The sequence below is a fragment of the Sinocyclocheilus anshuiensis genome, unplaced genomic scaffold (assembly GCF_001515605.1).
Source record: "Sinocyclocheilus anshuiensis isolate Anshui unplaced genomic scaffold, SAMN03320099.WGS_v1.1 scaffold737, whole genome shotgun sequence".
Taxonomy (NCBI): Eukaryota; Metazoa; Chordata; class Actinopteri; order Cypriniformes; family Cyprinidae; genus Sinocyclocheilus; species Sinocyclocheilus anshuiensis.
In genome coordinates this window covers 287,909-312,590 of record NW_015540908.1, presented here as the reverse complement: position 1 = coordinate 312,590, position 24,682 = coordinate 287,909, and the positions used below count along the sequence as shown (strand labels likewise).

Here is a 24,682-nt window from a genome sequence, read left to right as displayed (position 1 = left end):
ATATGAATAATGCAGTAATGTATGAACTTGTGTTAGGAGTCATTCAAATCTCTTTTAATTCAGACTAAATGACAAACACACAGAAGGGTGATGCCAGGTAAAATGGTCCAGATAAATATATGACAACAAAACAACAAAATGAATATGTTTATTATAAATGTCATTTTAAACTGAGCACAAAAGTATTTGACAGTGTATGAGGTGATTTGGTTAGTTTGCTAAGCTCATCAGTTCATAGAGGCTGGATGGGGAAAAATAAGGTTTATATATTCATAACTATTGAACGTCTAAGTAAGGTATCATGAATGGCCTGTATAATAAAAGCTGATGAAAATTAATAACTTGTAACCTGTTTTATGAAAAGTGTGTTTAGTTGCCTTAAAAGTTATTCAGAAGTCTTTGTAGTAAACAAAATAAACTTTTTTAATAAAGGAAACTATCAAAAAATATCTAAAATGTAATTTATCTGCCTCCATCAGCTACAGTATATTTTATTTTATGAACTTTTTTTTAAGACATTTTAATAATTCCCAGTTACAATACACAATTAAAATAATACTGAAATACTCAAAATCATATTTGCATGCCATGTGAGTGCAGTATCCATAACTGCACATACATGCATAATCACTGCACATCAATATAGTACATTTTTATTGCTGTTTACTTGAAAGGAAAGTGCTACAGTTGCTAAAATTTCTCATTTAATCAAATAATGCATAGTCAGCATACGCACATTTATATATTATGCTATTCTAAAACCGATATTGACTCCATTAGCAACATCTCAGTGGTTGTGCGATACAAACACCTCTGTTAAAATCTCAGATAAAGTAGTTTGGTGTTTCATGACTCTTTAAGATAATAATACCTTGACAGTTTGTGTGATAATTTGACATCTAGCCACAAAAATGAGCGAGCGCCTTTCAGAATAAACACACACAAAGCGAACATGAGCGTTTGAAAGCAGATGTCTGTCAGTAAGTGGGTTTTTGTGTATTACATTTATACTGCATTTCAAATGGCAGAAGTTCTCTTCATCGAGCATTTGGAAGGTAAAATACTGAAATACCAGTGTCAAATATGCATCAAATAATGCATAGTCAGCATACGCACATTTATATATTATGCTATTTTAAAACCGATATTGACTCCATTAGCAACATCTCAGTGGTTGGTAATTGTTAGACCTTTTTGTTAAATGATTATTTATTTAATCTGGTCGTATATCTGGTCTTGTATGTTTCATGTGTTCCTTGAGGTTCACTTACAGTGTTAATATTGTTTGTGTGTGAACTGACAATATCTGTGATACCAGTGCATCTAAAAAAACAAACAACAGCACAACTCCTCTGACATTTACGAGCAGCCAAATATGAGTGTTTCTAGCTGTTATGAATCATGAGACACTACTGTAGGATTGACTCGAGTGTCTCTGCAGGCCCCACACAGAAGATGAATTTGTTCCAGTCTGTGACCAGTGCCTTGGACAACACGCTCGCCGGCGATCCCACCGCAGGTACGAGAGCAGCTTGACCTCTCGGTTCATCTGACTGAGTGTAACTGAGGGCCTTGAGTGCGATATATTAACACCTCTGTCTCCTGCAGTGATTTTCGGTGAAGACGTGGCGTTTGGTGGGGTGTTTCGATGCACAGTCGGCCTCAGAGATAAATACGGTGAGTTTTCATGCTCAAAGGTCACATGAGGTGAAGTGTGCTGGTCTGTGTGTTGTGTGCGCTCACACTAGATGGCAGCACATGTTATAGAATGAAGTACCTGCTTTCTGTTCACTGTGTACTGCATACTTCACAAATAAGCAGTACATGGTAAACAGCAAGGAAATAAGTGTGAGTGGTGTCAGTTATCAGCTGGGAAATATGTGTCAAATGTTTTGAAATTTATTTTTGAAATTTGAAATTAGTTTCGTGTAAAAATGTTCTGTTTTTGTGAGAATGATCAAATAATGAGTCCAAGAAGAGATGTAAAAAATGTGCCTGAAATAGGGTTATTTAGTAAATAAAACTACAACCACAAACAACATATTCATTACCTGAAATAAAATATAAAACATATATATTCCAGCTAGTTGCCTATGCAACATTTCTCATTTTAGTTTAGTTTATATTTGAATTACTAAGATAATAAAAACAAAATAAAAATTAATTGAAAACTATATATAGACATGTTTTTAAATAAGCTAACAAAAATGATCAACACAATTACTAAACCTTTAATTAAAATTTGACAACAGAAAATCAATAAAATATAATCTAATTCAAAATATCAACAAAGCTATAAAAGTACATCAGTGACAGTAAAATAACAGTGCTTTTAATCACTGTGTTCATCAAAGGTCTGGTTGAGTGCACTGCATTGTGTGTCTGTCTAGATGGTAAGTATTTGCTTTTATGTTAATTGGTCATATTAAGAGGTGTTCAGTATGTTCACATTTGCAACTGAATGTTAAAGCTGCATAAATCAGCATAAACTTAACCTACATTGAGGTCAGATTTAAGTCCTGTATCTAAATAAAGGAACTAAATTAAACGAATAACACAAAACTTGTCTATTTTTTTATGCCTGTTTGTTAAGCAGAATCATCCAAGGGTGGGTTTCTGCTGGAAAAAGCATGTGACTCATATTTTGTGACTAAGTTGAATTATTGAGCACAAATAAGTGTAGATCAGTCCAGAACATTGACTTTGTTTGACCCAGTCTTCCTTAGACAAGATTCAGCTCAGTCGTGCTTTCTTCAGGCGTTTCTACAACTTTTCTATTTGGTTTGACTTTGACTTAGCCATTAATCATTACTTTTCTTCTGCTTTAACCATTCACTCGTATGTTCAGAGTCTTGCTGCAGGACTCAGTTAAAGATTCATTATTATTATTATTTTTTTTGATAGAGATTTTTATTCAGTAAGGATGCATTAAATTGATCTACAGTACCAGTAAAGACATTTATAATGCTATGAATGATTTCTATTTCAAATAAATGCTGTTCTTTTGAACTTTCTATTCATCTGTGAATCCTGAAAAGTACAATATATCACGGTTTCCACAAAAATATGAAGCAGCACAACTGTTTTCAACACTGATAATAATCAGAAATGTTTCTTGAGCAGCAAATCTGAAAATTCAGCTTTGATCACAGAAATAAATGACGAATTAATTGAAAAATGCGTTAAAAAAATGTAAAAAAAAAAAATGTTTTCAAATGTTCAGATAGAAAAGTTATTTTAAACTGTAATAATATTTCAAAATATTGCTGTATTTTTGGTCAAATAAATGCAGTCTTTCAAAAATGTAAACAATAATAATAATAAAATAAATAAAAATTGCCAAACAAAACACCTTTTGAACTTTAGTGTAAATTCAAAATGACATTAGTTGTACTTGAAGGATGTGCAACTCTCAAAAGATGCATAATTTAAAAAAAACAAAGAAATATTGTTAATGATTACATTCTTGTTTGGCTTTATCACTATATTCATCAAAGGGTTAATGAGGTGATTCTGATAACACATCTAATACATTGTGTTGCCTGTATATACTACTTAAATATGAAGTTGTTGTCTTGAATCTTGAATCCTGTCAGTTTGGATGCTTTATCGGACAATTCATCTGTCTTGTTTAATATAGAAACACCATTGAAACGGGTAATTTTCGCTGTTGTAACTAGCACCTTTTCTAATCTGGTGTGATATGCATTTAACATTTTGATTATTTGTGTTTTCCGCTAAACATTCATGAATAAAATGCTCTGTTAATGCTCCTCTAAACCAAATTTAAAATGTGCTTTCTTTCAGTACGTTTGTGCATTTGCGCTCTTTGCCATTCATTTTGTTGCACTTCATCAATTATGCAAGAATAAATGAAGTAGATTCAGATTGAACAGAACAACCTCTACAGGTTTCGTAAGCCATAAATAGTTAAATTATGCTGCCGTGGAGAGGCAGGAAAGAGGAGGAAAACAGACATTAGGGTAATGATAAAAAAAAAAAAACATCTGCTGTTTGCCGCTCGTTTTGGACAGAAGCGCTATATATAGAGGCACTCTGTGATGTTTTGAAATAAACACAGATCCACGACTCCAACATGACTCCCGCCGCGTGGGTGCCTTTTGTTTGTTATTGACGTCAGAGGTGTTGACCTTTGAGAGGATCATTATCTTCCGTGCCGTCTCGTTAGACGGGAACGGGGTACTCGTGCCACTCATTTGAGAGAGTCTCTGCCCTCTTTGCGGCCAGTAAACACTGTATATGTACATAATACTGTATATGCTCTGTATATGCAATATACAGTATATACAGTGGGTACGGAAAGTATTCAGACCCCCTTATGCTCATCTAAATATTTATTAAGCCTACAGTATACTGTCCTGTGCATTTTATTTTAATCTTATTTTTTATCTTACTTTTTCCATACCTATATTTATATATAATTTTCTTGTGTTTGTATTCTTTAATAATTGCACTGTCCATGGAGCGCTTACATCTTACATTTCACTGCTGGTCATATATTCCCTATATAACCATGTATGTGACAAATAAAAATCTTGAATCTTGAATCTTATCTCTGAAATGCCCATCAGCAGCCCGTTGCATGCATGCCTTATTCAACAAAGACGCTTTTTAATTTCAAAGACAGTGAATGATTTCTGAATCGACTGAAACTTTTTGAAATAACCAGCAAATTCCTCTTCTTTTGCATTATTTCCTAAGGTGTCGTTTCAGGTTTAAAATTAGAAAAGCTTGATAGACTGTGTCGATTACCACCACACAGAATCATTTTGACTCGTTTCTAAGTTTGTAGAAGTTGAAATGCATCAAAATACTAAAGTCGTTTGCCACGTCACAAATTCTGACGGCAACATGATGTAGATTATAAACCTGGAAGACGAAAACAATGCAAAAAGGCTCCAAATTAACTTGTTTTCTCCTACAGTTAAAATTAACGGATGCCAACATTGTCTTCTATGATGTGCGACACAAACACCTCTGTTAAAATCTCAGATAAAGTAGTTTGGTGTTTCATGACTCTTTAAGATAATAATACCTTGACAGTTTGTGCGATAATTTGACATCTAGCCACAAAAATGAGCGAGCGCCTTTCAGAATAAACACACACAAAGCGAACATGAGCGTTTGAAAGCAAGACGTCTGTCAGTAAGTGGGTTTTTGTGTATTACATTTATACTGCATTTCAAATGGCAGAAGTTCTCTTCATCGAGCATTTGGAAGGAAAAATACTGAAATACCAGTGTCAAGCAAAGCGTACCTTTCACACAGTGCAAAGAAACCCACTATTGCTCTTGTATTTCTCTTCAACCTTAAAACCTTTTGCCAGTTTATATTCTTATTCAGTGTTGCGTGTGCATGTGTTTGTGTGTAATTGGCAGCAAGCAGAAAACGGCTGTTTCTAGTGCACACAAGTGCCATTGCACCCATGAAGAAAAACCAAGATCAGAATGGATCTCGCTAGAGAGAGAATTGCATTGAATCTGAGAATCTTTTTTTTCTCTCCAAGTCATTCTGTATTTGTGTTCTCAAGTTCAAGATGGCAGTCCAAAACAGTGAGTCTAATCACCATACATGTTAAAGTTCATTTCAAGAATAAACAAAGTGGCGTTTATGAATTTAAGTTTAGGTGACAGTGAAAACAAACCATACAATCTATATTATTGTTTTTATATGAAGCATAGACATTATTCAAGCCAACAAGAGACACGTCTTCCAGTCTGGGTCATTATGTACATTAAAGGAAAACCATGCGAGAGGCACAGCACTTCTCATCCAGTACAAGACACCATCTAGATGAGTGTGAAACTGCCAGAACTTGGACTAAGATTCATCACAAAGTCCATTAACTCACTGTGAAAATGTTACACTATGCTATCAAAGACTCACATGTTTATCCTACGATAAGTTAAATATTTAGAAACTCTTAGGGGCCGTTCACACAGAACGGGTTTTTCCATTCCAATGCGCTACTTTTTAATTGTTTTGAAACGCGTTAGACTTGCAATGTATGGCCGTTACCGCATTTTTAAGACGCCTTGTCAAGTTAAAAGAATTTCAACTTTTACTCACAAATCAGTGGACCGATCAGAAGACTTGCAAAAGTTGCACAGCAAAATAGCTCAAAAATTTGCCCCGTGTATCATCAGCCTGCATCTCGCGTTTTTAAACTCTGCGAGATGTTGAGCCTCCAGGAGCAGGATTGGACACCCCTGTCTCAAAAGAACCATTTGTTTCTTATTGCGAAGAACATTTTAAGTTGTTTTCCACTATAAACAACCTTTTGTGGAATTGAATGTTAAAGGTTCTTCATGGAACCATCAATGGCAATAAACCTTTAGTTTTTTTTAAGAGTGAAGGATCCTCAAAATTTGTCTCGGAAGGCCAAATCATACAGTGTGCATTGAATCACTTTGCCACTTTGACATTGTAGCTTTATTACCGTGAAACCTCATTTTTGCTTGTTTTCGTAAACTGAGAGAGGAGTCAGTGATTTTGTGGTAATCAGCAGCATGTGTCCATAGACATGAACTGAACCCAGAACAGTCCGTTAACGGCTTTCACTCTGTGTTGTGTAGAAACGGTTTCATGCATGATTTCATCACGTCTTCAATTATTTTTCATGTGTTAGTGAAGCGTCGGTGGAAGAGCCGTGCATGTGCTCTGGTATGAATAAAAACAACTTTCCGCTCTGAATATAGGGACTATTTCATGTGGTTCTTTACTGCATTAAAGGCGAGGCGGACAGCAGGCTTTGTATTTGTGTTTCCCTGATGTTGTGTGTGTTTATCCTGATTTGTTTTGTAATATAATTCAGTCATGAAGGGGGAAAAAAACTTTTTTGCAGCAGATTTTATGGTTTGAGGTTAATACTTCCTGCTTTATACTACATAACATAAAAACCATTAAAAAATCTATATATTAAAAGCACACGGTCTGTTGAAGCATCCTAGCAGTCATCACGGCCCATGTTTGCGTTTGTTCCTGACATCTTGTCACATAGGGCTGCACGGTTATGACAAATCATAATTGTCGATTATTCCCTTGAAATTGTAATTGCGATTATTAATTACGATTATCACAATTTACATTGAATGATGTTTATACCATTGTTTGATGCAACTGCATGCCGTATTTTTATATGAAAATAAACAAGTTGAAAACACTCTAACTGAAAAACTTTTAGTGCTTTTCTATAGTATTAAGCCTTAAATGTCAAATATACATCGGATTGGTTTCTTCTTTAAATTATAAAAAAGTAATAATATGAATGGTATTATAATGTTATACTAAAACTACAATTAAAATAATGGGAAAAACCCTTAAGATAACATGTAGAAAGAAAAAAACGCATCTTAAGCACGCAGAATAACATAAGTGGACTTTGAAAGATTAATTGCCGCTTTGAACGATTATGTAATTGTGGCATCCGTAATTGTAATCGCGATTAGAAATTCGATTAATTGTGCAGCCCTATTGTCTCACATGCCCTTGCTTCGGATGAACATATCAGAGTTTGTACCTGTTGTGAAGATGCTGATTAAAATCCCGCTCATTTAGACTGATTTGAGTGTGGAGTAGGTTGACATTGAGCGGTTTTCTCCTCAGGTAAGGACCGTGTGTTTAACACCCCGCTGTGTGAGCAAGGCATCGTGGGTTTTGGGATCGGCGCAGCTGCTGCAGGAGCCACCGCTATTGCAGAGATTCAGTTTGCCGACTACATTTACCCAGCCTTTGATCAGGTGAGCTTGTCTGCAGGGGTCTTTTCTTTATAAACATCACCATGGACATTTTTTATAACATGGGTTTACCCTTAGCTGTTAGATTTTTAGTGTTAGTTCACCCAGAAATAAAGAAAATCATCACTTACTTGTTCCAAACATGTATTTCCCAACCCATAATATTTTCAAGATTTTTTTATGAAACTTGAGAGATTCCTTTTCCTCTATTCTGTCTATTACATCTAAACTTTGACGCAAAGTTCATGAAGGCATTGTAAAAGTAATCCATATCAAGAGGTTTAATCCAAATCTCCTAAAGAGACATGATCTTGCTTGATTTATCTTATGTTTTCTTAGTTTCTCTGCTGTTAAGGAATAATAGGGTCATTTTGTGTCAACTCAATCGAGGTCCCCAGCTCAAATTTTAGATTTTGATAATATTTTCTCTGAAGAAAGATAAGCATGTATAGTGAAGGAAGCCAAAATATTAAATGACATGGATGAATATTTACTGTGTATTGCACTATTTTGTAGAGGGGATTCAAAATGGCAATTTTCACCTGTGAGATTATTTTAAGCATTAGTCGACTAATCGCATGTTTATTAATAAACCATTTAAATCATTATAATGAGCCTTTAATTGCCTACAAAGCCTAATAAGCGCTCAAGCGCATGCATAAAGCTTGCTACAGTGCACCGGCAGAAGTAATAATTATGAATGTGTCAGTGAAAAACAGTAAGGAGGCTGCATTAACATTTTAATAATTAATTTATAAACTAGTGCTTTCTTTGTTTTCGGTTTAAGAGATGAAGTCGGCGACACCGACTTGTCATCTCCGCAGTAGTGATGCACCTGTCTGCATGTTTCATACGGATTACATAATCTGAGAATATTTGTTTTCCATTTGAATTGGTTTATTTGAAAGTAGACATTTCACTCTCATTAGATATGTTTTTAATGTCTGTAAGGCAAGTATACACAGAGTTTCGCGCTCAAGTTCACAGAGACCGAGACGGCAGAAAGCGCTTCCTGTTTGCTTTCATTATTTTACAAAAGCGCAATGTTTTGTTGTTATTGTGAGTGCACACAAATTTTTTTTTTTTTTTTTTTTTTCTGCGACTAATAAAATTTTGGTCGACCAAGCCTCTTCTGGTCAACTAACGGTTAGTCGACTATTAGGAGCCAGCCCTACTGTTAGTAAATCTGGTCCTAAATGTATATTTTTGAAATGTGGAGGAAATTTTGCTGTATGATTACATGATATGTATCCAGTTGAATTATTCCTCTATTTAATGCATTTAGTAATCAGTAACAGTATGAGAGCAGCATGAGGTCTTTCAGGTTTCTCACTCTGTAGTTTTGGGGTATTTGTGAGATGCTTCCTGACTTGCAAGACGAAGCGTCCAGCTTCTGTCGGTCCGCCGCTGTTGTTCTCCACGTGTCCTCATCTCGCTGAAGATAGATGAGCTTCCCTCCATCATCAAGGCAACCGAATGCCAGAGACAATAATAGGGGAATATTTTACAGGAAAAGTTTGCACCATTATGAGTCACTCTGTCATTCTCTACAACCAAAAACTGACCCTCCGGTGAGCAGAGGATTTAAGTCTGGACAGTCTCTGATATTTCTGGAAGCTTTTTCGCTTCATTCTCTTCATTATCATGTAATTTTGCCGCCGTCAGAGTCCATAAAACCCCAATTTACATTGTCCCTTCCAAGCAGTTGTTGTCAAGCATTGTAAGAGAGTTTCCTGGCTCCACGCTTTGTTTACTTTAAAAAGATTGGCGTAAATGGCAGGAAAAATGGCCTTTTAAACTAAAAAGCATTTTATGAGAGGAGTTTTGGACATGGACACGGAGTCCGTCTTTTCTTGCACACAGATGTGAGTTGTAAATGTAAAGCCCTGTTTCTATTTCTCTGTTTCTGTTATATCTTCCGATGCTGTTGAAGATCGTAAACGAAGCGGCCAAGTACCGGTACCGCTCCGGGAACATGTACGACTGCGGGAAGCTGACCATCAGATCTCCGTGGGGCTGCGTGGGTCACGGCTCGATCTATCACTCCCAGAGTCCAGAGGCCTTCTTCGCACACTGTCCTGGAATTAAGGTTGTTTAACTCCCTTTTCAAAGAAAACTGTGACCTTTGCCTCAACAAACTCCTAAGTTGCTGCCTATTACTAGTTAGTAAGGTAGTTGTTAAGAGATCTAAAATATGATCATGCATTAATATGCGCTTTATAAATGCTAATAAACAGCCAATATTTTAGTAATATGCATGCTAATATGCAACTAGTTAATAGTCAGTGAACACACTGAAGTGTTACCAAATTAGAAAAGATATCTTGATGACAGAATGAAGCCTGTTTTTTGGACGATTGAGGTGTTTTGCATTATTTGACTTTTGTTTGTATTCTTCCTCTTAAAATTCTCTTTATATGATTTTAGACATTGAACATTTATATATTTAATGAAGGGAAGTCCTAAACCAAACCACTGAAATTCTTGCATTCAGTCAGTAAATGGCAAATGGTGTTACGTTATAATTGAGTAGAGGACACACACAGTGGAATATACAGTGCTGCTTGAAAGTTTGTGGACCCTTTAGAATTTTCTATATTTCTGCGTAAATACTGTATAACCCAAAACATAACCAGATTTAATAATCAGAAGTCCTGAAAGTAGACAAAGAGAACCCAATCAATGACAATTGTGTCATCATTTACTCACCCTCATGGTCCAAAAGAGTATATGTAATAAATTTGATCAAACAAAATATTTCTTGCTGAAGCTACTTTTTGTAATGTCTGTTTGATGCTTTACACAACAATGACTTTAAATTATCTTTTGGGAGTAATTTCTCAGCCAGATTTGTTTAGATTAATTCATCGCCTCATAGTGTAATTAATTAGATTAAAAATTGTAATCGCTTACCAGCCCTAATTTGTTCCCAATCTGTCTGACTGGATTGAGTCCAAACTCTTTGGAGATGGCTTTGTGACCTTTTCCAGCCTGATGAGCAACAGCAGCTCTTTTTCTGAGGTCCTCAGAGATCTCTTTTGTTCGTGCCATGATTCACTTCCACAAACATGATCAGACTTTGATAGATCCCTGTTCTTTAAATAAAACAGGGCACACACTGACACCTGATAGTCACCCCGTTGTTTAAAAACACCTCTGAACAGATGCACTCGCCTTTCGCCTTCAAATTAACTGCTAATAACAGAGATTCACATACTTTGCCACTCACAGATATGTAATATTGTATCATTTTCCTGAATGAATAAATGACAAAGAACATATTTTTGTCTCACTTGTTTCCTTGTATTCTCTTTGTCTACTTTCAGGACAGGTGAAAATCTGATGATGTTTTGGGTCATATTTATGCAGAAATATAGAAAATTCTAAAGGTTTCACAAACTTTCAAGCAACACTGTATGTGCTAAAAATACGCAACAGTGTGAGGTAGATTAAGCAGCAGCTCTTTGCTCGTCTCACTCATACTACAACACATTCCTCAAGCTGCATTGAAACGCTCAGAAAAATTGGAGTTTGCATCAAATTCAAAGCAGATGGATGTTTGACTCTCTGCAGGCTCGCCATTTAATGAGCCGACATGTGGAGTGTCCGAGCGGATTTACCATCTGATTCTCTGTGCATCACCAGTCTTTGTTGTTGTGCGGCAAATCTTTTATTGCGTCTTCATCTGTAATGGTCTATTCCGTTAGAATGGGTCACTTTGAAAATCAGTGTTGCTGCCGGTGATAGTGAATCACTTTTTCCATCTCGAGGCATCTTTAAAATGAGCCCAATGTGGAAACACAGCGTCGCCTTTGGAGTCTTATGTGTCCTTATAAATGTGTAAACGACAAGTTTATCTGTTTTACTTTTTATGAAACCAATAATAGCTTGCTTTCCCCCTTTCTCTGTCCGTTAGATTGTTGTGCCGAGAGGTCCGGTCCAGGCCAAGGGTCTTCTTCTGTCCTGCATCGCTGATCAAAACCCCTGCATCTTCTTTGAGCCCAAAATCCTGTACAGAGCAGCAGGTGAGAGATCGTGAACAGGCACAAGGGGATTATGGGTATCTGACATGAGATTCTTGACATTAGTTGACCTGTACTTCATTGTAACATGCTGTACAGTAAAATGCTTTAAAGCCACACTTTTCTGCAAATTATTATGCATGTAGCTTTTATGAGCTCATATCAATTGAGATGCTACATGGAATATAGATCATTATATTGTGCATTGGGTGTAATGGAATATGTTAGCATGCTATAATGCTCAAAAAACACATCATTGAACATACTGTGCATTATTGTATGCCTAGTCTCTCTAAAATGCATGGATTTCTTGGGATTACTGGGAATTTTTGAACTTTGTGACTTTGCGAATTTTATACACACTAAAGAAAAAGGAAAGCATGAAAACACGTCATACGACCCTTTTAAGAAAACCCAAGAAAGGACGAAATGAATGATGTTGCTTTAAATAGCCTCACAGCAAGGGGAAATTCTGTTTATTATAAAGATAATAACTAAGAGAGTAATCGTTTCAGAAAATGTGAACTTTAAAGCACAACTGAGATGAGGACATGAAACCAGCACATCCAGTGCAAGAGGGCTTTGACTTTTTAATTTGACTTAGAATTATTTTATTTAGCCGTTATACTGAAGAGACCTTTTTAAAGGATATAGTTTAGTTTTTTTATTTTTTTTATTTCGAGGGTTCAGGTTTATTTTGGATTCAAATCAGCTCTTTCTTGTTTTTGTTACATGTTCTCTGTGCCTTGTTTTGGACTTTTTGTCACTTCCTGTCTCTCGTGGTGTTTGTAGTCAGTTTGTAGTCCGTTTGTTCATTGGTTCCCCTTGATTAGTCTCCCCAGGTGTGTCTTGTTATCTTGTTAGCCCCCTGTGTATATATAACCCCAGTGTTTCTTTAGTTCCTTGTGGGTTATTGAATGTAATGATTATCTGTTTCTTTGTTCCCTGTGGTTTTTGGTTTATTGTTTGCTCTAGTTTTTCCATTAAATACCAGCACATAGATCCTTGCCTCTGCCTGTTTTCGCCAGCTTCTCCACAACATTACAGTTTTTCACTGGCATGTGTCTTTGACTAGTGCATCTTTAAACCTATATTTAGTATAAGAAAAATTCTTGACTTTTACTCAAGTATGGTTTTAAGGTACTCTTGACCAGTGTTGGGGGTAAAGCATTACAAGTAACGCGAGTTACGTAATCAGATTACTTTTTTCAAGTAACTAGTAAAGTAACGCATTACTTTTTAATTTACAAGAGAATATCTGAATTACTTTTTCAATTTATTGATTGACAGAAATCAGAAGATGTTACTGTAGTTCTAAAATATATATGAAATAAAATGTAACTAAGTAACATAATTAGTTACTTTTTTATGGAGTAACACAATATTGTAATGCATTACTTTTAAAAGTAACTTTCCCGAACACTGCTCTTGACACCTCTGATTTCATGTATGTGAGTTTTGAGAGAGTGTGTGTCATTGTGAACACTGAATGCTTTTTTATGCCATTTCCTGATGTAACTTTTAAGTGACTGAAAATTCGGTGCATCCCTAGGTCTATACAGCTTATGTTCTGTATTATACATTTTGGATTCATAGGTTTTGTTTTCAGTGCTTTTATGCACAAAGAAAACTAGTGATAAACACTATACATAAATACATATACACGGGTAGACTGATCAGCCAGCGTTGGTCAGGCACAGTTATTGGCCAGATTAGATTGACTTCTGCCTCGTGTCTGCTGACGTGAATAGTGCACATTATTTTGATATCACATATTGTTGAGTAATGTTCTGTGAGCTGTAATTCATGCATTATACTGGCCGTTGGAAACCCTGCTCTCTATTTATATAACTGTCATCATTGGCCATTGAAAAAACAAAATGTTTCATCTGCTAATGAAAACATAGGAACAAAAACATCAAACAAAAAAATTAGTGATGTATAACACAAACAGCTACAGACCTATCAAATATGAAAATGAACAATGAGCTGCAATTGATATTAGCCAGAAAGATCTGGACTTTTTTACTCTGAAGAAGTATGCAATTTAAGAAAAACATAGTAGTATCACATTACCTGTTCAGTCAGTCAGTCTGTGGTGTTTATTGATCTCCTGAATGGTCGTTTCAGCTCCCACTTTACCTGCTCATAAATCAGTGTGGTCCATTGAGTGTTTTGATCTTTCAGACAGATCATTGAGAGTCTTGGTCTTGATATTTCTTGATGCTTTGCAGCTGTTGAATAAAGACATGCTGTTTCTCATTTCTCTCTCTCTCATTGCCTTACACTGTACATGTTTCACTGAGGTATGGCTCCATTGAGCGCAGAATGGTTCTCCAGTTCAATCACAAGTCATGAGAGGAATGTGAAGGGGAGTCATGGAAGTCAGTGTTTTGACCTCGTAATGTTTAATCTATATAATGTTTAATCTTCCGGTGAATGACAGACTTCTCCAATCATTAAGTCTGCTCAAGCTCCGCCCATTCAATCTCACCTTCATTTGCATACACGTTGGAGTGCCACACCCACATCTCAACATCCAATCAGTAACCATTGCATAGACCCAAGTCCCGCCCTACACCTTTTTCTTTTTTGGTAATTCAATACACTTAAGAGTTTCTTCACAGTATGTAAGAAAAGATCTGACACAATTTTTGCTACATTATGACATTATGATCATTTTATTAACATAATAATAGATATTACATTAGACTCAAGATCGTCTAACTGTAAAGAAATCAGATCAGACACCATCTCACTTTTGGTTTGTTCAATGTAATTAAAAAAAAAATTGCTTTAAAACTTTTTTTTTTTAAATTTATTAAAAAAATACATTTTAATTGTATTTAAAACATGCATATTATTTATTTTCCTGTAGCTCAAACAGTGCATGGCATTAGTAAAATCAAGGTCGTGGGTTTGAATCCCAGTGAATGCATGAACTGATGAAATGTGTATCGCAACATAAGTCGCTCCAGGTAAACTAGTATGCCAAATGCATGAATGTAAATGGAGAAACAGTCTTTTCTTCCACAAATGGTGTAGTTGCAGCATCTCTAACCAGGGGCTAAAGTAACCACTGCCAAAAACTAACCAACCACAATTTGAGCCTTTGGTTATAAGAAGTATCTGGTGCAGTTTAAAGCACAAGTACAAACACAATGCTCATATCCATAAAAATGGTTTATTAATGAAATGAATGAAGAATGGAAAAGGAAATGAATGCACTTTTAAGGAAGCCAATGCGAGTGTGGTTTGCCATGAGGATTAGAGCATATTCATCTCCTGCGTTAGATCTGTTATATGTCTGCTGCTACTCTGACTTATAAGTCTCTCAAGAATTTTGCTGAATGACTTTAATTTCCTGACTGAACATTGGAGCTTGTTTTAGGATCTTTGGCTCGTTATCATTATTTGGTTTTAATTTTACAGTGGTGCTTTTCTTTTTTTACTAGTTATTCTTACAAGATGGGAATAAATCATTCGGCATTGAGTTTGTATAATTCTTGATTTGAAAAAACATTATACGTTTATTTGATGGTAATGTGGAATTTTCCAATTTCCACTTTGTCTTTTTTGAATCTGCCATTGCCAACATTGAAAGTAATGTCATAAATTGTAACTCTGGCAGGTTTAGTTGGCTGTAAATATGGTGTTGATTTATTACATGATATTTAGAAGTTCACAACACCTTCTGTGTAGAATTTGGTTTCTGAAATACATGTTAGTGGTTTATAAATCATCCATGCGGAGGCGACCTTTGCTGTGCTGTTTTTTTTGTTGGTTGCTAGGTTGCTGCTGTGCAGTTGGTAAGGTGTTTTTAAAGGTGCAGTAAGTGATTTCTGAGAAACGCTGTTGAAAGTGGATCGGACCGAGCATCAAAACACACTTCTAGCCAATCAGCAGTAAGGGGCGTGTCCCCTTGTGATGGGGGAGGAGCATGTGTTGCATAGCATGTTCATGAATTTGGGGGTGGAGCTGTGAAGATAGGGGTGTGATCATTTTGGGTGTGGGTTAGTGTTGGGTGATATGCTCCATAGTCATATCGTCCTATCGTCAGCGTGTGAGATCACCGATACACGATAATATAGTGCTAATTTATTTAATTATTTACTGACTTCTTTTCATAGCCGGAGATTGAACCAACTCCAGGGTATAGCTAAAAGCAGCCTATAATGTAATAGTGTAGTCTATTAACCACACATGATATCTTTTTAGTCAAGTAGCATATGGAGGTCATGTCATAAAATATTTTTAACATGACTGGATTTGCATTAAACATGATAACAATTTAATAGAAGCTTTGTAAGTTGCTAATTATAATGCTTACATTTCCTGTTATTCAAAAAGCAGCTACAGAAAACAAGCAAAGAGCATTTAAATTATCAAAGAACATCATCACTGACTTCAGTCTGTGAGTTTATGCACTTTATGATACACTGTATGATGAATAATTTTCTTATACTTACAGCGCACATACATCTGCATTTTGTTTATGATGAGAGAATTTGCGAGTGTACAGAATTCAGTCAGCACACGCTGAACAGCAAAACTCCAGTGTTACTCTAATTGGCCATTGCGTTCATAAACTCAACAGAATCATGTGATTGGTTAAAACGTGCAACAATGTAAAAATGTGTAAAAAGAAATATGATGGAACAAATAAGCCCTAATATTAATTAGATGGTATTACTAGCCTGATTTAAAAAAAAAAAAAAGCCACAGTCGATAACTCTGACTATCTTCGATACACGATACTATCATCTATCTGCTCAACCCTTGAGGGGATATGTTTGTTTCAGTGATTTCAAATGTCAACACCATTTCCAAGAAATCACTTACTGCACCTTTTAGCCGGTTGCTAGGGTGGTTGCCAAGAGTTAAATGGCAAGACTCTAGCTAGTTGATGCTAGTTGATGGGGTTTTGAAGGTTTTAGCATTGTGACGAAATTCACACCCATTATAGTCATCAGTATTGTCTACACTGCAATGGATGTCTTCTGAAATATGATATCGATGTCAGGGATCTTTCATGTCTTTAGCATAAACGTACAGTGGTTGGACAAAAATAACGTGAACACCCATTTTTACAATTGCATAATTACTCACCCTCATGTCATTCCAAACCCGTAAGATCTTCGTTCATCTTCAGAACACAAATGAAGATATTTTTGATGAATTCCGAGAGCTCTCTGACCCTCCATAGACAGCAATGCAACTATCTTGTTTATGTAGGGTCCGAAAACTCTCGGATTTTATCAAAAATATCTTAATTTGTGTTCCTAAGATGAACGAAGGTCTTACGGGTTTGGAACGACACGAGGGTGAGTAATTAATGACAAGTTTCATTTTTTGGGTGAGCTATCCCTTTAACAGTCCATTTATTTGGTGTTTTAAGCACAACAGTCTTTATGATCAGGACTGTGAACATGAAGCATGTCAAGACTTCATCAGTAAAGAAGATATGCGATAGAAAACCTAAAGTGAATGACAGGAACAGTCAAATACTTAGAAGGATTGAGACCAAACACCACAGAATTGCTGCAAATGTCAATATCCACCTTGAAGATCCGGTTTCCACAAAAACCGGGCACAGAGAACTTCACAAAGCAACATCCATGAAAGAGCTGCAATAGCTAAAACTTCAATCACAGACACCAATGCTAAAATGAGAAAAAGATGGAGTCATGATTATAAAACCTGGACAGTTGGAGCACCAAGATTAACTTCATCATCTGCCTTGGCCAGACAAATCACCTGACTTCAATATCATCAAACCACTGTAGACAGTTTTGAAGAGATAAGTAAGAAGCAGATTCCCTTACGTTCAATGTTTCTGAAACAACAGGCGATGATAGATGACATTCAGCTGGAGAATATTCAAAAGCCGTATGAATCTATTCTAAGAAGGCCAGAGGTTGTGTTAAATGCAAATGGTGGTAAAACACCTTAGTTTTGAAATTCTGTCTGTTTCCCAGGTTTTCGCATTGTTTTGTTCAAGCCCTGTATGTTTCCCCATCTCTGAATTATCTTTTTATTAAAGAGTGGTTTTACCATTAGTTCCTGCAGTATTTTTAAATGACAGAGCACTTGTCAGCTGAAAACACACATCAGGCATCCAACAGTCTACCACTAGCAAGAGTCTGGAGCATTAGTGATGCGTTTTTACTAGACTTCATCAATCACTCGAACCCTGGGGTGAAACCTCTGAACCACACACCAGTGAGCTCAGCCTGAACCGCTTTCCATTCAGTGTAGTGTGTAGCTTTATTATTTTTATTTTTTGGCAGCAAGAATCTTAAACAGGCTGTGAATGAACATTAGGTTACTCGGAGTTGCATTTTATTAGGGTTGCCCCCCTAACAGTCGACTAAACGTTAGTTGATGAGAAGGGGCCAAAATCGACCAAAATTGTATTAGTCGGTAAGTCACAGAAAAAAAAAACTGTCTGTTTCTGTGATGGACAGATAGTTAACGGCTGGTCATTGAGGTAATTACAGTATATTGGGCAGGAAATCCAAACTTTCACCTAGCGTTCATCCACCTCAAATATTGAGTAGCAACTTTATATGTTAGCCTAGAGAAATGTGGGTTATTAGGCTCATATTCAAGTGTTTGTGCAGATTGTCGAAGCTGTTAGTGCAGTCACTGGCACTGATAACAGTGGAAACAATAAAAAAAAAAACGCTGCCAATTTTGTGCATACAGATAGGAGTAAGACATCATTCGAAACTGTAAAGGGTCTACTTTTAATTGTATACACTCACAATATCAACAAATCATTGTGCTTAAAGAAAACAAACAGGATGTGCTTTCTGCCATCTCGGTCTCATTGAACTAGAGTGCGTCACAAAAATGAACTGAAACTCTGTGTATAGGCTTCCCTCACAAGCTCTATGTGTGCGCTTGACTGCGTTATAGGCTATATATTAAAGGCTCATTAGTTCCCCCAGTACATATTTGAGTTATTAATTGTATACAAGCATGCAATTAGATGACTAACGAAAATCGCTCAAATGAATGTCTACAAGTTTACTACTGTAGAAAAATTGTTAGTTGGGGCAGCCCTACATTTTACACTCTAGATTTGTTGGTGGTTGTAATGTTGTGCACATGAGAGATGGGTGTCTAAAACATTTAGAGATTCTAGGCATCTTGTGCTGTGCATGTTTGAGTCAGATGTTGTGTAGACAGACCTCAGTGGAGTTCAGCTGGTAATTGAGAGCAGTAGTAAAGTTTAAGCATACCTTTAATTATCCTCCGTCACAATTCACAACATCTTGGCAGTGTTTCATGTCTCTTTCATTTCTTGCTCTTGACCAGTATGTAAAATGTTTTATTACTTTACTGGTTTATGTTTTTGGAGGTTATCATTATCAGATGTGCTGCAGGCAAACTGCAGTAAAATCCTGGAGGGGTTTGCTATATGTGTAGCTTCTAAACATTACTTAAGGGTTCAGAGACGGTTCTAAGAATACGATGCTTTCTATTACCCTATGGGCCAAAATTCTGCGATCTAGTAAAATTCTCACTATCATGACATATGAACTGAATGGCTGCTTAGTTCAGTGCAATGTAAAGAATAATTAAAGTTAAATCTTGAAAAATATTGCCAAAATAATTGAATACTTTTCCAAAAATATAGTATTGGAACTTCTATCGTTTTTATTAATTTTTATAATTGCCTTTTTTTAAATGCTCAGTATTCATTTTGATTTTTTTTTTTTTTTTAAGTGTTTTAAGAATTTTAAATTTTCGTTTTTATTTTTTAAAATATTTGTTTGGTTTATTTTATTTCCAGTTAGCAATTTTCAGCCTAAAAATGTTCAAATGTTCCCTTGCCAATGAGCTGATATAAATGTAAGTTTTTCATCTAACATTTACATTTTATTTAAGCTTTTTCAGTTAATAAAAATGTTTTCATAGTTTTAGTTATCGATAATAACTGTGCTATTGACATTGCCAACTAGTAAAAGTAACTGTTAGGATCATAAGATGCATTAAAAACAAACTTTCTCAAGGCAGCTGTGACCATCTGGATCTGTGCTCGATGAACATTAGCTTTAACACTTAACATTAACACTTTAGTTTGTATTTATCCAGATCTGCAGTCAACAAATAAATATGCCAGAAAAATGCCAGAAAATGCTACTGTACATGTGAAACCTTAAAAGCACACAGTTTCCGCTCCTGCTGGTTTTCCAAAGAAAGTTGTTACTTCTTGTACAGGCCAAAAATAAATGCATACTGGTATAGAAAAGATCACAAGTAATTTTCACAAGCTTCTGTTTCTAATTCTAAGCAAAAGTACACTCCTAACATCAACTTCAATGATTTTCAGCTAAATTACTTTAAACCTCATTGTCAGAACAGCAAGATTTCCCAGAAGACCACAAAGACAATGACTTCAATGAGCGTATAAACTGGGATGAGGAAAATGGCTCTAATTGAACATAATTTAACCGTAAAGATAATTCAGCATTTAGGATCAAAAACAATGACATGAGATGTGACAGCTGTGAAAAGTTCTTTCTGCACTTGTGCTTTATTTAGCTAGTTTCTTTATCTTGTTTCTTACAGCCATGCAAAACTTGTCCTGATGCAAACTTACTGTTCCTTACTTTTTCAATATTAGCAGTATGAACAGATCCAATGGATAGGAAGGGTTTCAACTGATGTGTCACAAAGCATCATGCATTCATTTTGTTTCATGTCCTTTCCCCCTTACAGTAGTTGAGCAATACAACAGTTATAAAGGTAAAAATGCCCATAAAAGGTAAAAATCAATCTAAACTTCAATCAGCTGTCCACAGTATCCTTAAGATGTCAGCACAATAACACACTCAGCAAAATACACTCAGCAAAAATCTTATGAATGGCCGGTAACTTAAAAATTTAGTAGCCAAATTGGCTGATGAGTAAAAAAGTTAATTTCAATCCCTGAACAGTTTCCTCCACAGTTTATAGATTAAATCTTAACCTTATAAAGCCTACTGTATTTGATGCACACATTTCTAAGGCCTCTTAATGATCAACCTGTTCAAAACGTTGCTGTTAAACCTGTCACACACAATCTGCTATATGTCTTCTGTTGTCTGATTGGTAGTTTAGAGTTCTTTATCAAGTAAAAGCTCATTAAGTGTACTTCTTCAAACGTCTACCTTCAGCTGGTGCTTCACACGTCTTTTTGCTGTCAAATCTGTAAATGCCAGAATAACTGTAGTAATATTTCCAGATGAACAGCTCGGCTTTACTTGATTCTCCATCAATCTTTTTGTAGAAAAATCAGTGCATCTCAAATCTGATCATCAGTTTGTTTATCTCTTTATCATCATTGTATTTCATTGCATTATATGTTTTGATCATCAGACTAAGCATTTAAATATCATCTTAATAACTCGTTATTGGAGATATAGAGTGACAACTGATATTTTTATTATTGTAAGTATCTGCTTTACTTTAATAAAGATCTCATTGATTTAGATTCCAAGCATCAGAATTTCATCTTGCTTTTTGATCATATAAATATCAGCATCTGCACCAAATTCCACCATATTTGTGTCCTGAGATTTTTTTTTTCCTCCATATTCTCACTTTATCACACTATATGACCCAAAAAACCTGATGTATCAAATATGATATTCAACAAAAAAAGCATAATTCTCTCTCTCTTTTTTTTTTTTTTAAAGGTTAGGTTAATTGTTCCATTTCCAAATTAAATGAAAAGAAAGTATATGAAGAAAAAGTAAACAATTACTGGGAAAAGATATGATGTCTTTATGAAAGAAATGTTGGCTACACTTTAGAATAGGGAGCACATATTCACTATTAATTAAGAGATTTCCCTCAGTAAATTGCCGATTTGCTGCTTATTAATAGTTAATAGGTAGTTTTTAAATTTAGGTGTGGGGTTTAAAGATTAAGAGATCTAAAATATGGTCATGCAGAATAAAACATTAATATGTGCCTTATAAGTACTAATAAACAGCCAATAGTTTAGTAATATGCATGCTAATAAGCAGCTGGTTAATAGTGAGAATTGATCTCTAAACTAAAGTGTTACCGAAATGTTTATTGTGTAATATATTAAATTAATGAATGGTAAGACATAATAAAGTATAAATAAATTTCATTAAAAAAGACTTTTCAGTAACACTTTAGATTATGGAACACTATTGACTATTAACTAGCTGCTTATTATTAGCATGCATATTACTAAACTACTGGCTGTTTATTAGTACTTATAAAGCACATATGTGACCCTGGAGTCTTAAGTCGCTGGGGTATATTTGTAGCAATAGCCAAAAATACATTGTATGGGTCAAAATTATTGATTTTTATTTTATGCCAAAAATCATTAGGACGATATATCAAAACTTAATTTTTGATTAGTAATATGCATTGCTAAGAACTTCATTTGGACAACTTTAAAGGCGATTTTCTCAATATTTAGATTTTTTTTGCACCCTCAGATTCCAGATTTTCAAATAGTTGTATCTCGGCCAAATATTGTCCTATCCTAACAAACCATACATCAACGGAAAGCTTATGTGTATAAATATCAATTTAAAAAAATGTACCCTTATGACTGGTTTTGTGGTCCAGGTTCACATATAAGTGTCTTATTCTGCATAACCATATTTTAGATCCTTAATCCCTAAACCCCACACCTAAACTCAACTACCTGACTGACTATTAATAAGCAGCACATTAGGAGTTTGAGGTCTCTTAGTTAATAGTCAATATGTGTTCCCTAATCTAAAGTTTTCTGACTGATGTTTAATATGCCAGGCTTTGTGGGCTGATGTGTGATGTGTGGTTTTGTGTTGCAGTGGAGCAGGTGCCCACAGAAGCCTATCAGATCCCACTCTCGCAGGCCGAGGTGCTGCAGGAGGGCAGTGATCTCACGCTGGTGGCCTGGGGAACACAGGTACATCTGTGAGAACAGCTGCTCCTCCGGTGTTCATCATCGGATTATGATTTCAGAAGCTCTCTGGGGGTCCTGAAGCTCAGCTCGAACACTCCACAGGTTTATCCTGCTGAACGACTGATGGTCAATATGACAAGGACCTCGCCAGTGGTTCACAAATAGGCTTGTTTCTAATGAACAGTGCTCTCCTGTTTCTTTTCATTCATCCCATTGAGACTCCTTACATGAGCGACACAAACCAGGCCTTCGAGATAAATGGAATATTTATGATGTATGCTACAATTAATACTTTTATTAAACTATAACCGTTACCTTACTCTAAAAAAAAGTGTTGGTTATAAATCTGTTTTTATAGGGAGGGAACCCCTAACTAGATTTTATCTAAGGCACAACAGAAGACATCAATAAGGCAAACTAGCTCTACTGTATATATATAGCAGGCAATGACCAAAACCTGCCAAATCTATAAATAAAACAACAAATAAATGCTTCTCGTTCATTTACCTCTTTTTATCTTTCAAACCCCTTAATACAACAGACATGCATATTTCGACAACATAAACTCAGGACAGCATACAAGTCAAAATCTTATCTGTTCTGATGTGATGACGACAATGATACAGTTGCTGAATGTTCATTCCACACAGTGTAGAAATCAATGTCCATGAAATCCAATGTCCAAGAATACCATCCAAAAATGTCCCCAGTGCAACACGTAATCCATGGTGTAGATATCACTCCAAACACTTAACAAGTCTTTAAAGTCACATTTGTGGCATAACCCGGTTCAAGAATCCACAACAGTTGCCAACATAACTCACAGCCTCAAAACCCACTTTAAAGTCATCCTTATGATGCAGGTCAAAAACAGGCATATGAATATAAGGATAAATCCCACAGAATGTGGAGTCCTTCTAAATAAAATGAAATAAATCACATTAGAAAAATAACTACACATAAATTACCCAAAAGCATTCAATCAATACAAAACAAGAAACAATGCTTACTTCAGATTGAGCATAAAACTCAAGGTTTCTCAATCAGGACAAGTGATTGTTTGGAGCCATAAGCCATGCTTACTTCCCTCCATTACGAATCTGACTTCTTCTACTCCCTACACCCATTTTATATCTAAGAGTATAGCTCCATGTTGCCCCCTCATGGTGGGTAGTACAACTACAATATAAAAAACATGCTAACAGGTTTGTGACTGTTACATATGCACCCCTCCATTTACGACTTGACATATCCATGGCAAGGCTTTAGATTTTGCACATGATAAGTATCTATCATTTCAGGGTCAGCAAGCAAAGAAACAGAGTAATTGACGGGGCCTAATCATTTAATTATTTTAGCTGGTCCTTTCCATCTACCAGACAACTTAGCCATGAAACCATCCTCTGCTCTGGACAAAGGATGAGCACGCACCCAAACTACATCTCCAACTTGATACTGGTTCTGTTTGCGGCGCAGGTTGTAATATCGCTGCTGTTTGTTTTGTGCTTTTTCCACATTCTCCTTCACCAGACGGAGGAGGTGATGATGTCTGTCAAGTGCTGGATAGATGGGACTATTTGGATCGGGTGTCTTGTGGAATTGAATTGCTCTTTCTACTGGACCTTTTAAGTTTCGACCCAAGGCAATCTGTGCTGGGGAATGGCCGGTACTCTCCTGCCAAGCAGTATTTATTGCAAATCGAAATTCAGGCAACCACTGGTCCCACCGTCGATGCTGTTCTTCCACATAAGATGCCATCATTGTTTTCAAAGTCCGGTTGATGCGTTCGGTGAGGTTAGTTTGTGGATGGTAGGCGGTCGTGAGCTTTTGGACAACTCCCCATTGCTTGCATACTTGGTTAAGTAAATTGGAAGTAAACTGAGCCCCTCTGTCAGAAACAAGGTAGGCAGGAGTGCCCCATCTTGTAAAAATCTCCTCTATCATGATCTGAGCAATTCGTGGTGCTTTGGCCTGCC

General features: G+C 36.0%; 1 protein-coding gene across 2 annotated transcripts in view; it reads left to right on the top strand.

Moving 5' to 3' along the window:
* LOC107689156 (2-oxoisovalerate dehydrogenase subunit beta, mitochondrial-like) overlaps window positions 1-24,682 on the top strand; it is a 78,951-nt gene that overhangs the window by 484 nt on the left and 53,785 nt on the right. For both annotated transcript variants that reach the window (XM_016487072.1, XM_016487071.1), the window contains exons 2-7: window positions 1,442-1,519; window positions 1,609-1,677; window positions 7,627-7,760; window positions 9,691-9,846; window positions 11,674-11,782; window positions 22,612-22,709. In XM_016487072.1, coding sequence (XP_016342558.1) covers window positions 1,442-1,519; window positions 1,609-1,677; window positions 7,627-7,760; window positions 9,691-9,846; window positions 11,674-11,782; window positions 22,612-22,709 — 644 coding nt within the window. The remainder of the gene's footprint in view (window positions 1-1,441; window positions 1,520-1,608; window positions 1,678-7,626; window positions 7,761-9,690; window positions 9,847-11,673; window positions 11,783-22,611; window positions 22,710-24,682) is intronic.